Here is a 15445-nt window from a genome sequence, read left to right as displayed (position 1 = left end):
CTGATCTAAAATTTCCCTCCATACTTCCTTCAAACTGACCTTTTAAGAGGACGGGAGTGAACTTCTGGAACATTTCAAAGGTAAGAGCAGTGAGAAGAACTTGCTGCAGTTTAGGGATGCTATCCAAGGCACCAGAAATAAGGCCACTTCTGTTCCCAAAGTCCCTCAAGAGCCATACACTCAATGACAGAGATCAGTTTACTTCTGGTGGCTACGTAGGCGAGAAGTGACCACAGCAGACTGGACTAGCCAGTCTCATGGGAAGGAATGAGGAAGAGAACACCCTCACTAAGTGGCAGGAAGACAGTGCAGAAGAAAGCAGCAACTAGAGCTCAAAGAACTCAAGAGTGAGGGTTGACTGTCACAGAAGGGGCGGCCAGTTCACGCTGGGCTGGACCAAGAAAGGCCTGTCAGTCAAGACCCTTGAGGCTTCCCAATAGAGGACCAGGCTGGAACTGTGCTCCAAGAAAAATCTCTCCTTACTTAAACAAAACACGGTGGGAGGAGATACAGAAAAATAAAACTACCACATAAAACTATAAAACATACAGCTCTGAGCAGTAATCAATGCAGGCCATGTGGAAGCATGTTCTTGTCAGGTCTTTCCTTTAAAAGCCAGTATTTATCACGGGGCAGTGGTGGCACACACCTTTAATCCCAGCACTCAGGAGGCAGAGATAGGTGGACCTCTGTGAGTTTGGAGGTCAGACCCAGGGCAGAGCGCAGGTGGTTGGGCTTCCTCAAGTTTACCCACCAGCCATTTCACTGGCCCACCTCTCACCTTCACAATGAAGGGCTTTAGAAAAACACAAGGCAAGTAAGAGGGCTGGAGTCAGCACCACCGCCCGTTCTTGTCGCTGCAGCAGTCTGCAGCTCAGGGGGCTTCTCAGCACAGCTTCTAGTTTGCTGTGCCACCGGGGCTCGGTGGGGAAGAAGGCCAAGCAGAAACGGGCAGAGCATGTACCACTCCGCACCATGCGCTAGTTAGCTTCAGCAGAAGGCGGCAGGAAGCTGGAGTCACTGGGCCAGAGCTGCTACATGTGTTCACGTTTCCTTTATTTGTTCAGATCTGACGCAGATGTCAGTTTCTCCATCTTAAAGAATGACTACACACTCACTCTTCAAGGCAAAGTTTGGAGCCTATTTACTGTGAAAAATCACACACACACTAAAGATCTAGGTACAGGAAAGGCTACTTTGTTACAAGGCAAAGTTTAGAGCCCATTTACTGTGAAAAATCACACACACACACACTAAAGACCTAGGTACAGGAAAGGCTACTTTGTTACTGTTACTCTTATTTTTTCCTCCTTTGGAGCAGGAAGGTACCAACAAATAAAAACCAACTTTTACTGATTCTGAATAAAATACACATAAATACCAAATTTACACTCCAAGGCCGGGCGGTGGTGGCACATGCCTTTAATCCCAGCACTCAGGAGGCAGAGGCAGGAGGATCTCTGTGAGTTCAAGGCCAGCCTGGTCTACAGAACTAGCTCCAGGACAGCCAGGGCTACACTGAGAAACCCTGTCTCAGAAAACAAACAAACAAAAACAAAACAAAACCCACTCAGTCTGTCCCATCTTGTTTCCCAGCAAGAGCTGTTTTAGGAGATGCAGTTCTAAATGTGTTAATAAATTAAGAGAAAAACCTGAGAATTTGTCAAAGAGAAACGCTTACAACAAATCTAAGTGGCTCACCAACCATGTTACTACATTTACACCAAGTCTGTAGCATGAGGCAAACTCATCTGCTATGCTAAACAGCAAAGTTACACAGTATAAACGATTCCAGACTCCTATGACCCACAACTACAAGTATGTTTTAACATAAAGTATATGCACGTGTGCACAAATGTGAAAGAGACTACTGACTGGTTTTTATACTGCTTTTAAAAACTCTCCCAAATCTGGATGTATCAAAGTGTTTTTCAAATGTATTACTTTTTAATCAAGTAGATGACAAACACCATGAACAGATTCAATACATCTGGGACCTCTGGTACAGTTCTCTGGACAACAGCTGCATCATTGCACCAAACAGAGCATCTCTCTGTATAGCCCTGGCTGGCCTTGAACTCAGAGATCTTCCTGCTTCTGCCCCCAATGCTGGGATTAAAGACATGTGCCATCACTGCCTGGAAAATTATTAGTCTGCACAGATAAGGGTATATGATGGTACCTGGTATTTGATAGTAACACAATCTTCCTAGCACAACCACATTGTCAAATAACATGACAGTCTGCCCACAGCACACCACTGGGTCCCCCTCTGAGGCCGCTCCACTCTCGCCCGTGGGCTCAAAGGCCCCATTCATAAACTAAGCTCTGATTAACCCACACACACTTCAGAGAGGCAGCATGCTCTGGCTCACCCTCTTTGTTCCCACTTCTCTCTCCATAGCCCTAGGCAGCTCCCCCGTCCCTCTAGGCATGACTGACCTCTTCATCCTCCCCCCTCCCCAGAAAAGCTACTCAGAACACTAGGCACTTAATATCTACCTTAAAATTATGAAAATAAAAATATATACCTTCCCTAGACTACATTATAATTTGTGAAGAACAAAAGCTTTGTACATTTTTTTATACAATGTTGCTTTCATGTCAAGCTTTACAGCTAACATCAGCAATTGAAGTCTGGAGCTGGAGAAGCAGCTCAGGGTTTGCAGAGCACATGTAGACCCTGGGTTCAGTCTCCCCTAAGAGAGGGTGGTGGGGTGGAGGCATCAGCAGGCATACATATGAGGAAAAATCAGCCCGAGAACCTGTCCCACAAACGTGTGGACAAGATTCTTCCTCCCAAAAGTGTTCTAACATTTCCTAAATAAAGGGAAAACCCTTTCCCCCAGAACAACACCCAGCATACAGATCTCATTTCTAATTCTCCCAAAGGAACCAGTGGGAAAATGTTCTTTCTGGGAATGTACAAAATAAGCTTGGGGCTTCTTAAAGTCTTACAAATAAAATTCTCACAACCAAAACAAGATGGGACATCTGACAGAAAGTCAATCTAACCCTAAAGTCAATCAGAAAGCTGCTGACAGTCAAAGCTAAAATAATTTTAACAAGACAGATCAGTACTGGCCTGAACACCCATATGGATACGTGTGAAGTGACTGAACAGATGGGAAGAAAGGTAATCTCTATAGACCTCCAGGTAACACGCAGATCACTCAGCGGCCAGACCTTAGAAGAGGCAGAGATAAAGCAGGGTACTTTACAGTCCCTAAAATGAAAGCCATTAGAAACCACCATGCTTAGCAATGGATGGTGATGCGTCCCTGTAATCCAAGCACCTGAAAGGTGGAGGGGGGAGGGTCAGAGAGCAGGCTGGGCTATACGAGACAATGTCTCAAAAAAACGAAACAAGAAATAATTACGTAATGATGCTGCAAATATAAAATGATCTTAAGGAATATGACTTTATCAACAGTGAGGATTACACTCATCAGCAGCATGTGACTGAAGTCCATCTCTGGAGGAAACATTTCAAGTTTGGACTTATACTAAATACAAAGACAGAAAAGGTAAGGAACTACTGCAAAGACAGCCTCAGCTAATCAAGAGCACTTAAGGTGCTCTCTTTAAAAATACCTACACTGGGGGCTGGAGAGATGGCTAAGTGGTTAAGAGCACTGGCTGTTCTTTTAAAGGACCTGGGTTCAATTCCCAGCCAGCCACATGGCCACTCACAACTGACTGTAGCTCCAGTCCTAGAGGATCTGGCATCCTCACACAGACACACATGTAGGCAACACACCAATACACATAAAAAAAGTTCTTAAAAAAAAAAAACAACACTGTAACTAATGACAATTAATTTTGTTCATATTTTTCAGCCAAGCAAAGGTTTTATTATACCTATACACTGAAAAGTCACACCTTCTTTTTAAGTTTCACAGTAAAAAGAAGCTAGCCTAACTACTTTACTATGAACAGTGACATCAAACATAACCCCTGCCTGCTGATTCACCACGGCCATACCGACTAAACAGAAAGACAAACTAGAAAACTGGCACAAATTCATTCAGATTCAGCTGTTTAAAATACATTTTAGAGTGTAGACAGTGTTTGATCAATGTATTATAGAAAAAACAATGCCCCAGCACACGGAAGGCAGAGGCAGGTAGATATGAGTTTGAGGTCAGCTTGGGTCTCAAAAAAACAAAACAAGTTGGGTAGTGTGGTGTATGCCTTTAATCCCAGCACTTAAGAGGCAGAGGCCAGCCTGGTCTACAGAGTGAGTTCCAGGATAGCCAGGGCTGTTACACAGAGAAACCCTGTCTCAAAATACCAAAAAAAAAAAAAAAAAAAATCCATTAGCCATGAATTAAAACAGGCAGTGTACTACACATGCAAAGAATGAAAAGCAAAGGCTGGGGCTGTGAACTGCAGTAGCTGTGTGACCTTACGGTATGTCTCAGGTTGGAGTTATGCTGTCATACCTATGAAATATTTGTAATATAAATCCCAAAGTCACTGTGTGGTGGTGGCGCACACCTTTAATCTCAGCACTTGGAAGGCAGAGGCAGGCAGATCTCTGAGTTCAGAGGGCTACACAGAGAAACTCTGTCTCAAAACAAAACAAAAAAGCAAAAACCAAGTCCTATCCAGTCTTGGGTGTCAGCAAGGGCTGATCCATCTGGCAACTAACTGACCTACGCACCTTTTGTTGTTTTAGCATTGCAATGTTAATTCTTTTCTTCTAGTATCTTGTATATTGCACACAAGATTTCATTGACATTTTGTTCACTCTTAGGAAGAATTTTACAGAATCAAAGAATCAAATAGTCAAACATAAGGAAAACAATGAAAAAAAAATCTAAGGACTTACTTGCCATCCTCTGAACTACCAAGCTATACTTGACAAAATTCTACAATCAGAAAGGGAAGAGGGGAAAGAGGATTTAAAAACCTCTCAAAACGGACAAGAAATTAGACTAGTTTCATTTTCTTTAACATCTTCTTTAATAAGACATTACAGCACACATGAGTTCCCAAGTGTGTCAGCTAAACATGGGGATGAGCATGGAAACAAGCTGAATGTGAACCCCGTTCCCTTTGACAACTGACAAAAATACAGAGTACAACAGATCGATCCCCTCTCGCTATTTGATATCACCTTTGAGGACACTGTAACAGTCTTTAAACAAATCCGTCTGAAAGGAACTCTCCAAATTAAATTACAGAGAGGTTTGAGTTGTCGCTTTTCTCCTTACAGCAAATCTGACTAACACACAGAAGAGGGCCATGCTGAGAGTGAAGATCCATCAACTATTCCCTGTCACTGAGATACAGAAGGAAAACGGCGTCTTTCGCTGCTTACACGACAGTTAAATACAAGATCGAAAGGTTTTATTCTGAATTACAGACACTGAAACAAACAAAAAGAATTAGACTGAAGCTTGCGAACAGGCTCATTTCTGAAAACTAATGCCCACCTGCGTAAGGTACATCCGAAAGCTCTAAAACTGTCACCAACTTGGGAGGCCCACAAGAAACAGGTAAAACTCTAATTTTGTTCAGCAACACTTTAGGAAACAATGGACACCAAGTCTGAGAGGCAGGAATTAAATAGAGTAACAGGACCGTACTTAGTGAGGCTGGGGACCGGAACTGAGGCTCCTCCTTGAAACACCTTCCTCCAAACTCAAGAGCATTCTGAGCCAGGTGGTTGAGTCCACAACGCTGCCACCAAATGCCACAGCCACGGCAGCCAGAGGGGACCATCTGTCATGCACAGGTCAGATGCTCAAAGTAGCTGTCAGCGCTTATTAGTGTTCTTCTGATTACATCCATTTTTAAACTTAAACTGAGTTATTACAGATTTGCATGTACACCAGGCAACAAAAGAAAATCAGAACTAGTCCTCCTTAACTGGTAGAATCTGCCTTATCCAACTGAACCAATGTGAACACTGGCACATTTTAGAAGTCAAAACTTCTCTTTGATTTTAGGAGCCAGCACTAAGTTCGTAAAACTAGGTTTTACTTAAAAGAATGTTCTGGGAATTAACCTGGCACAAACCATTTCTATCTTTCTGTTAAATGTAAAAATCCACTCATAAAATTAGCTAAATAACTTTTTAAAATCTCTCTCAAAAGTTATGGTTCATTTTCAAATTAAAGAATTGGAACAATTTGCAAAATACTCACTATATATAAGACATAGATCCTGATGGTTCACCCTTGTTCTATCGTACTTTGTCCAAACAGACCATTTCGTTCCGGCATACACTTTGGGATACAATCATGCAGAAGGGCTCACTGGCAATCCTGCCAATTTTATGGGTTATGCTATGTCTGGTACACCTATAGTGCACTCCCAGCTAGCTAGTGGAGCCAATCCACTGAACAAGTTTGACGTTTTCAACCTTAGACAGAGGACATGATCAGCAGTGGGGAATGACACGTGACTGCAGATACAGGGAAGCAGCGTGTTGGCTGCCAAGAAATCACGTGCACACTGAATGAATGAGTCTGCTCTAGTTTAACAAACCTGCCACTGAGCTGAGAAGGGAGAGGACTGCTCTGCAACACTAGCTGATCAATTCATTTTTATAAGGCAAATAATAAGTTAGAACAGAATTCCTAGAACCATTTATCTTGTGATGTTGTAAAATCAAAGCACTACTTTATTAAATGAGTTATTTTACACAATATGAACATCAATATAATTACAATTGTAAAAAAATTTTATAACAAGAATGGACTGATTTTTCAGATTTCCAAATCAGAGTCGACTGTACACTTACACAGAATTGTCTTTGCATGAAGCCCAAAGGGAACAGCATAAAAATGAGTGTTTCTGTAGCCCCTTTATTTTTGCTGATCAACAGTTTGTTTAAAAAAGCAGCTGCAGGTTTGTTACCTAAGGTCTGAGACAGTAGAAGAGTCAAAGGTGTCATGAGTTCACCTGGAAGACAGAAAAGCTTCAGTCAAGGTCATGGCTGACAAGCATTTCAAATGTCTAAAATGAAAGACCATCAAGATATCAGAGTGGTGGACTTGTCAACTGGATATTAGAGATAGAAGTAATTCTCAAACACATGGGTAATGTGCCACTACTTAGGAGGGCAAGAAGCCCAACAGCACATGAAGTTTAAACTGGTAACTTCAAGGGCATTTCTACTGAGGTCCCCCCCCCCTCTGTATTTTAATACAGAGAAGCTCTGCCTAGCACTGTAAGTAAGTAAATGTAAAAACGTACTCAGTAAACTGCTCTGGACTTCTGGGAGACCCTCGTGCCTTTGAAATGACCATTTTCTCACAGCTGACAAGCCTTTCATTCCTGGCTCTTATCCCCTCTAATTTTGGCTATAGTTGCACGAAAAAGGAGGGGTCCAGAAAAAAAAGGGCTTTTACCAATCATCAAGTGTTTTACTGGAATACTTTACGATTTATACCAAACAGTTAAACATTCAAAGCAAAGGCACACAGTCTCTGCTAGAGGCAGACCCATTCCACAGCTGAGGAGGTATAGTTTTGCTCCTATATCCCAAACCAAGACTGACAAACCAAGAAAGACCAGTTAGTTACCTTTAAGCTTTATGCCTGAACATCAGCCAGCTCTGGAGGAAGTGGAGTCTTAGGGTGTTTGCTCTCAAAGTGCTGCTTGAAGGTCTTGGGGTCTGGCATTTGTGTCTAATTTGGAAAGTATGCAAAAGAGAAGAACCAGACTTTATGTAGGAAAGAAATACAAGTAACCTGTTAAAGCTTTGACTACCCGTGCTACACAATTACTGCAAAATGCTTTTAAATTCCAACCTGTAACTGGCATGTGAAAAAGGACCTTACATAAAATGAACTCCTAGCCCCACATAGGAAGTATTTCATGTTGGTAACAGCAAACAGAAGACACTTACACATTAAGCATATAATCTTAATTCTCACAGAAGTTTTACCTTCTACTGTCATGCTCACTTGAGAAACTCACATGGAGCACACTTTGCCTGAGAGCTGTGTTTCATTTCAACTTGGGTTCTCCTAGTCTCACGTAACAGAGAATACAGTAATGACTTCCTTTGACAAGTACCTTCATTATTTATTATTCAAAACACTCTACTGCATAAATAAAAAGTAATAAGTTTTTAAGATTTTAAAGTATATTTTTAGGGGCTGGGGAGACAGTTCAGCATTTACAGAGCCTGCTACATAGGAGGATCTGGAGTTTGTGCCCACATGAAAGCCACGCTTGCACACACGTGTTATAACCCCAGAGCTACTAGAACAGAAACGGGGGGTGGGGGATCCCAGAGCTAGACGGGGAGTCAGCCAATCTAGTCAAATGGTGAGCTGTGGGTTCAAAACAGTAAAGAGGGGAGCGATAGTGGATACGCCCAATGTCTCCAGAATATCTGCACACGTACACGTTTGCACAGATACACACTAATCATGCACACACCTGACAAAATCTACTTTTCAAGGTCAAGTTATGTCTTCCTTACTAACCTAATGAAAATTTCACTTTGCCTCTGTTAAAAAAATCAGAAGTCATTCAATTTTATCATCATTACCAAGGCCCAACATGATCATGACTGTAAGAGACCCCCCCTCAACGAGAACTTTCATGTAGTTAGGAACTTCTATTTGTAAAGACTTCAACAGATGATTAGCTTCAGCCTAACAATCATGTCTTCTCAAGATCCCTTCCCACCCACACCATCAATCTCACTCAAGTACAGGGCTTACACACACGGAGCCTCTACACCAGACTAACCAGACTATGTTATTTTTCCCTCTGACATCTCATTAACTTCAGGGGTAGTGAACCGACACAGACAGAGGCAGACGTTAGAGCTAGACTGCCTAGACGTGAGTCCTATCTCCTCTCACTCTGGATCACCTGCACAAATTACACAGTGCATGTGCGGTTCAAATAGGGGAGAGTACAGGCAAAACACCTGGCTCTGTCCTTACACACGGCAAGCCTCCAGCAATTCTTTAGACATGTTACTTCTACAAGACTCCACGTGGTAGCATATGTACCCAGACTGCGGATTTGGTGGAGATGGAGGACAACTGCACAGCAGCTTTTCACTCGCCAGCACCGTACAAAGCTCAGCCTGACCCACAGGATGCAGTGGGGACTTTTTTTTACAACACCCGAAGTTGTAAGCTACATAGGCTATACCAAGGTTACACTATGCTCTACGGATGCACCTTTATTCTACACAAGGGTTAAAGAACTCTGTCTTACCCACACTTTCCTGGCTAGCACTTAAAAACATGCAGTGGCAGCACACGCCTTTAATCCCAGCAGAGGCAGAGACAGGCAGATCTCTGAGTTTGAGGTCAGCCTGGTCTACAGAGAGAAGCCCTGTCTGGGCGGGGCGGGGGTGAAGGAGCATGATCTGAGATCCCTTACCCTACAGACTGTGCAGGTGTATATTAAGGCAGCTTTGGCAGCAGCCTTTTGGTCATGTCCTTGTTTCTTCTTTTGTCCAGCCTGCTTTTTGGCATTTTTCTGCTGAGACTGAATCTTCTGCTGTCCACGAGCCATATCTAAAAACAGAAGATTAGGCATGAGAGTAACTTCTTTATTCTAATACAGAGCACTGTAAGCATTTACTAAGTTTTTAATGGTTTTCTTTTAGTAACTTAGTAATAGTCTCAGAGTTGACTACTTACATTTTTTTGTTTTGTGACCAACTTTTTTTATTTCTTGTACAGTCATGTTTTCCCTGCATGTGTGTCTGTGTGAAGGTGTCAGATTCCCTGGAACTGGAGTTACAAGCAGTAATGAGTTGCCGTGTGGGTGCTAGAATTGAACCTAGCTCCTCTGGAAGAGCAATCAGTGCTCTTAACTGCTGAGCCATCTCTCCAGTACTGACCACTTAAATTTTATAGAGGTGTTTAGCAAGCAACATGAATGGATTTTCAAATTCACATACAATGTTCCTAGATTATTAATAAGTTTAAAGCCATTGTGGAAATCTGGTTGGTAGTTGTATACACCATGACCATTCCTCTTTGACACATGTTCAATAGAATCAAATGTATGCACACCAAGGTATATACAAAGATGTTCACACTGCCTGTGCTAAAACTAGAGAGAATTCAAAAATCAACCAGTTGTAAAAATAGACACACACAGGAATGCCCAGTATCATCCAAAAAATCATTTCTAGCCAGGTGTGGCGGCAATCCCACACCTTTAATCCCAGCACTAGGGGCAGAGGCAGGCACATCGCTTGTGAATCTGAGGTTAGCCTAGTGTACAGGGCTACAAAATGAGATCTATTTCTACAAGTTTGTATCTCAATGTCAAAGAAAGAAGGCAGCTGGAAAGAAACCACATTGTACAAAGTTTGAAACAGGCAAAGTCACAGTTAAAGAGGTCATTTTGCTGTTTATGGAGTCATGACTGGGGAGATAAGACAGAAGCATTAAAAGGTGCTGAAAAGTTCTGTACCTTAAACCAGGTAATGACTATGGTATGTATATTTATTTTAAAAAATTCAACAAACAGAGCTGGGGATGGAAGTGCAAAGGCCCTATCTCAGCCACTGGGAGACAGAGGGAGGAAGGCCTCACGCTCTAGCCAACATGGCCTACAAAGCAAGACCATATCCTCTCCTAAATGGCTCCCAAGTTTATTGAGCTGAATACATACTAAGTTTTTTTTTCACTTTATGTAATGGTCCAAAGTTTAGTCTTCCTTCATTATTAATCTCCCTCCTAGCATCTACTACTGTGACTTACAACTGTACAACTTTTTAAAGTAAGTGCTACTAGCTAATCCTCCAAGAGATCACAGGATACAGCAAATGATCCTTCTAGTACTAGGTTTCATTAAACTATTATACTATGCCAAATTTTCCAGAGAGTTCTTTCCCACATGGAAACACAAATAATTACACTTATTTGTGTGCAAGTAGAATCACAGGCTGGACAGTATTTGTGGCGGTCAGCGGGCAGTTTCTGGAATCCATTCTCCACTGTGTGTTCTGGGGATCCAACTCACACCCTCCCTCGGGCTCCACAGAAAGCACCTTCATGTGCTTGGCCACTTTGCTAGGCTCAGCCGCACAAATTATAAAGACAAATTAGCCCAATGGTATAAGGGTGCCTTTTACAAAGCTCAAAGTGTCTTTCTACTCTTTACTAACGATGGCCTGGAATTAAAGAAAACAGGTTAAAACAACTGTCACTTGAAAGAGTCCTGTTAAAACCAGACTTCTAGTTAGACAGCACAAATTAAACCTGTTCACACAGGATCTACGAGACTAGTGTTTTTGAAGCATATTAAAATTAGATCCTATGTCATTTTGAATAGCACTGCAATTACATTTTAAACTTTGAAATCACTAAAAGACATGAACATACAAGGGCTGAAACTCTCATTAGCTACCGGATGTAAAGTCAAAGTGTCTCACAGAAACAGCAGAGCTCTCCTCCCCACCCAATGGAAACTGAACAAATACATACTAAACTGGACACATTCCCACTAGAATCACACAATGAGCTGGAAGTCTGTCCAGTCTATCACCAACTCTAAGAATGTTTAATATGCTAGCCTAATATAAGAACTCCCATACAAGGCAAATATCAGCTGTTTGTCAAAAGGATTACACTTCATTTTTGTGTTTTGAAACAATCCCTTAGTCCAATGGCATATTTGGGGGAGGGGATGTCTTTTTTGAGACAGGGTCTCACTATGTAGCGCTGGCTGTCCTGGAACTCAGAGATCCACCTGCCTCTGCCTCCTGAGTGCTGGGATTAAAGGCATGTGGCATTACACCCAATGGCGTATTTAAAAGTCCATTTTAGTGGTGGGTGTTCAATCTATGTGTGCCAATACTTCAAAAGCATTCTTAGTGTCCTTGTCTTAGCATCAGACCCTTGCTAAAACATTCTGGCTGTCTCACACTTCTTACTCTTCCACACAATATGGTTACGTATGCGAAGACATTGCTTTGGTGGACAGTCCTTGAGGATTTAATTTTTGGTCTTCTAAGTTACAAAACAGCACATCATTAATTCCAGAACTTTCCGTGCAATCTAGAAGTTAAAACAGCTATTTTAATAACCTTTTCAAGTACACTACTCTAAAAGACAATGTCCTAAGAAGAGCAGAAGCTATTTTTGACTTTTGAATTTGGGACTACTCCTAAACCACGACAGAACACTTAAAATTTAACCCATTTTTCCATCACTACCTAACAACAGTAACCAAAAGGCATGGGCTTCAGGAAAAGGTGGCGACCATTTGTTCTTTAAGACAAGAACGTGAGCCAAGGCAGAGGAGAGCTGCTCTAACAGGCTAGCTGCGTGAGGCAGGCCCCTAACTTCTGACAGCACCCTGGCACGGATTTCCTTTCTGAAAGCAGAAGTGCAAACGAACCAACCACCTGCTTTCGGACAGCTCAACTTACGATGTGCTCTTCCGCAGCCCATCGAGTTCCCGACAAAAATCTTATGTGTGAACCGCTCCCTGACTAGGTACGACAAATCGAAAGGCAATAAATCGTTTGCAGACAGTTACCCGTTGATTTTTTTTTAAATGAAACTTAGTTTTCCCTGGAGGCTGCAAATGAGTTAAAAACCAGGAAGAAGAGTTCTGGAAACCCAGGGCGCTCGAGACGGAGGCAACAAGTAAATCCCGGCCCTTAGGCGCCTCTCAAAGCCAAACAACTCACTCTGGGGCTGGGGGGCCAGGAAATGGGCTCGCGCTCCGCAAGCAGCCAGAGGAAGAGGCCCAGGCCGGCTCACGGCCCGACCCCGGCTTTGAACACCCATTCGTGGGCCGACTCCACCCCGCGGCTGCAGCCTGGCCCGCCCGAGGCCTCGGCGGCCCTACGGCCCCGCGCCTGCTCCGCAGCAGAGCCCGCGGCCCGCCCCGGCCTCCCGCCGCCGCGTGCCTCCCACCCCGGCTCCCGTGTCCTGCGGCGCCGCTCACCCGGGCCGGGCCGGTTTGGAGTCCGAGAGACCGCGCAGCGCGAGAGGAGCCGGGCAGGACGAGCAGGGAAGGAAGGGACGTGCCCCGCAGCGCTTGGGGCCTCCGCCAGCCGCCGAGGAGGGACCGAGCAGAACCGGGAGCACAACAGCCCGCGTCTCGCACACCCGCCGCAGCGCGCGCCCGCCGCGCCTGAGCCCGAGGCAGGCCCGTCGCTCGTGCCCGCGCACGCCGCCGCCGCCGCCGCCGCGCTCCCAGCCGCCTCAGCGCCGCCGGCCCGCCTGCCCGCCCGCGCGGTCCCGCCCCTCGCCTTCCTGCCGCGGCTCCGCCCCGCCCCTCTCGCATGCCCGCGCCCTTCCGGTCGGGCCAGCCAATGGCAGCGCTCCCTTGTTACATAAGCGCGGAGGGGGCGGGGCCTAGGACGGGAACTGCGGGGCCGTCGCTCCTGCGCCCGCCTTCCCGCGCGCGCTCCTGCTTCCGGCGGTCGCCGTCGTGCGTGACCTCGGGCCTGCGGGCCGCCGAGCGGCTCGCGAGGAGCTCGCTCGTTCGCCTGCTCTCACCGGGCCTCGCGCCGCCGCCCCCGCCGCCTTCGTGCTTCCCTGGCCGGCCGAGCGCCCGCTGAGGCTCTGGCGGGGCCGACGGGGGAGATACCAGGGCCCCCGCGTGGCCGCCGCTCGGCCGTGACCTCTTGTCAAGCTAGCGGCCATTGTTCTCTCACCGGGTCGGTGCTCAGGGCATTTTGACCTACCCGGGCCTTTCACTTAGCTGGGAGACTCGAACCTGACCATCTGGTTCAGTACCCCCGGGCCCGCTTGACCTGTAATAGGTTGGCTACCGGATTGCTAATATTTGGGATAAAAAAGGTCACTCCCTGCCGTCACTCGATAGACAACGTAATATAAGCTTCAGATACCTGATTAAGAGCGATTGCAATGCTCACAATGCGGACGTCTACTGATGCTTAGAAATGGCGTCGTAAATACCTGCTGCATTCGTTACCCTCCCTCCAACATGCTGCTGTCCAATTAGATCTAATTAGGTAAACTGTGTTTGTGACCTAAAAAAAAAACAACACACCACTGTGTGAACCGGACCGTCCCAGGTAGAACTCTGATCCTCCCGCCTTCACAGAGCTGCTTAACTGTGTCACCACGCCCAGCCTGGGTCTCAAATGTGCCTGGCAGTGCCCAGGGAATACTGAGTATAAGAATAGACTAACTTACCTGGGCTATGATAGCTTTGTCGTAGGATCGTTTAGCCAGAAGTTAGCTTGCTCCATACTGTACAGATGGAATGCAATCTTAGTGTAATGCAGCTGGCCGTGATTGGAGTGTGCTTTGACCCCTTCAGCTTTACACTCTCAGGCCTTTGTTAAAATTTAGTTATGTCCTGAAGTTTCGTTACTGTCGCTGGTGGTCGGCTGTGAGGTCGTTTTTATTACTGTTTGCCATTGACCAGCAATGTACTGAATAAAGCATATTGAAAAAAAAAAACGGATATTGGACAGAATGTGTCTAAAAAGAATGGGGTTTGAAACTGACATATCATGAAGCTATAATCACGTTTATAATTATATTGATCTGTCTTGGGGAATGAGAAAGTTGAAGGCTCTGGAGACAGGAAATACAAAGCACCATTTGTCTAGCCATGAATGACAATGGAGAGTAGAAAAGGGGCCATGAAGTCTGGGGACCTCTGTTGTGGAATAGAATTGGTGTGTTGCTCTTTTCCCCATGACCTAGGGGAAGTATTTATAAAAAGCCAGTGTTCTTTGGGTTTTGATTCATATCTCATTTGAGAATTTGACCAAAGCTCTAGGTAGAGTATCAAGGCAATGCTTTGTTAGTTTGGGTGTTATCTTGGGAATCGCTAGGTGTTCGGTGGTAGCACTGCCTGATGCCATCAAATCCCTTTTCCAGTTGTGGCAGCTAAAAGTGTTTGAAGAAGCTGGGTGTAGTGGCCTTGCGCCTTTAATCCCAGCACTTGGGAAACAGCAGAGGCAGGCCAGTCTCTTTGAGTTCCAGGACAACCAGGGCTGTTTCACAGAAAAACACTTGTCTGGAGGGCGGGAGGTGTGTGTGTGTGTGTGTGTGTGTGTGTGTGTGTGTGCGCAAAGATGTTTGAAGATGTTTACAGATGTTCATTCTGTGGAATCAGATTGTACAGCAGTAAACTTGAAAATGTTTCTTTTGCTGCCTGCACTTTATCTGACGGTTTCTGTGTGAGGCTTTTTTGAGACTGCCGCCCAGACCCTCTTGTCTTCTCTGAGCTCTTTATTCTTGAAGGAGTCGGGTTGACCCCCTCGTCTAAGCACTGTTGCCTAGAGACTATGGTATGATGGTGACTGGGTGCCATGATACAACGGAGAACGGCTGGAAACAGAGGATAAGACTGAGCATGTGTGTGGCGACAGTTGGTGAAAGGCGGTGTCTTTGCTCTGCCGCCAGCTGGTGTCATGCTTCGTTTACAGGAATGTGACAGCAAACTGGATGTGAGCTCCTTAGGATCCTGTGCACATTCCTAGCTTTAATTTTGAAAACTCTATAGT

The 15445-nt window shown here is 44.9% G+C and overlaps 1 protein-coding gene across 1 annotated transcript; it reads right to left on the bottom strand.

Annotated features, from left to right (window-relative positions):
• Positions 1–5338: 5338 nt before the first annotated feature.
• Znf706 (zinc finger protein 706) lies at positions 5339–13188 on the bottom strand. The gene is made up of 4 exons (XM_041637744.1): positions 12901–13188; positions 9367–9503; positions 7539–7643; positions 5339–6915 (listed from the first exon to the last, which is right to left on the bottom strand). The coding sequence occupies exons 2-3, from the start codon at positions 9499–9501 to the stop codon at positions 7548–7550; spliced, it is 231 nt and encodes a 76-aa protein (XP_041493678.1). The 5' UTR covers positions 9502–9503; positions 12901–13188; the 3' UTR covers positions 5339–6915; positions 7539–7547.
• Positions 13189–15445: the final 2257 nt, after the last annotated feature.

The sequence above is a fragment of the Microtus oregoni genome, unplaced genomic scaffold (genome assembly GCF_018167655.1).
Source record: "Microtus oregoni isolate MIOR12 unplaced genomic scaffold, Mior012 000053F_ref0000044, whole genome shotgun sequence".
Classification (NCBI taxonomy): Eukaryota; Metazoa; Chordata; class Mammalia; order Rodentia; family Cricetidae; genus Microtus; species Microtus oregoni.
This window is presented reverse-complemented; position numbering and strand designations above follow the sequence as displayed.

Coding starts and splice junctions, on each gene's coding strand:
- Znf706 (XM_041637744.1), bottom strand. CDS start 9,501: ATGGCTCGTGGACAGCAGAAGATTCAGTCTCAGCAGAAAAATGCCAAA. Junction 7,644..9,366: donor ACACCTGCACAGTCTGTAGG/GTAAGGGATCTC, acceptor TTTCCAAATTAG/ACACAAATGCCAGACCCCAA.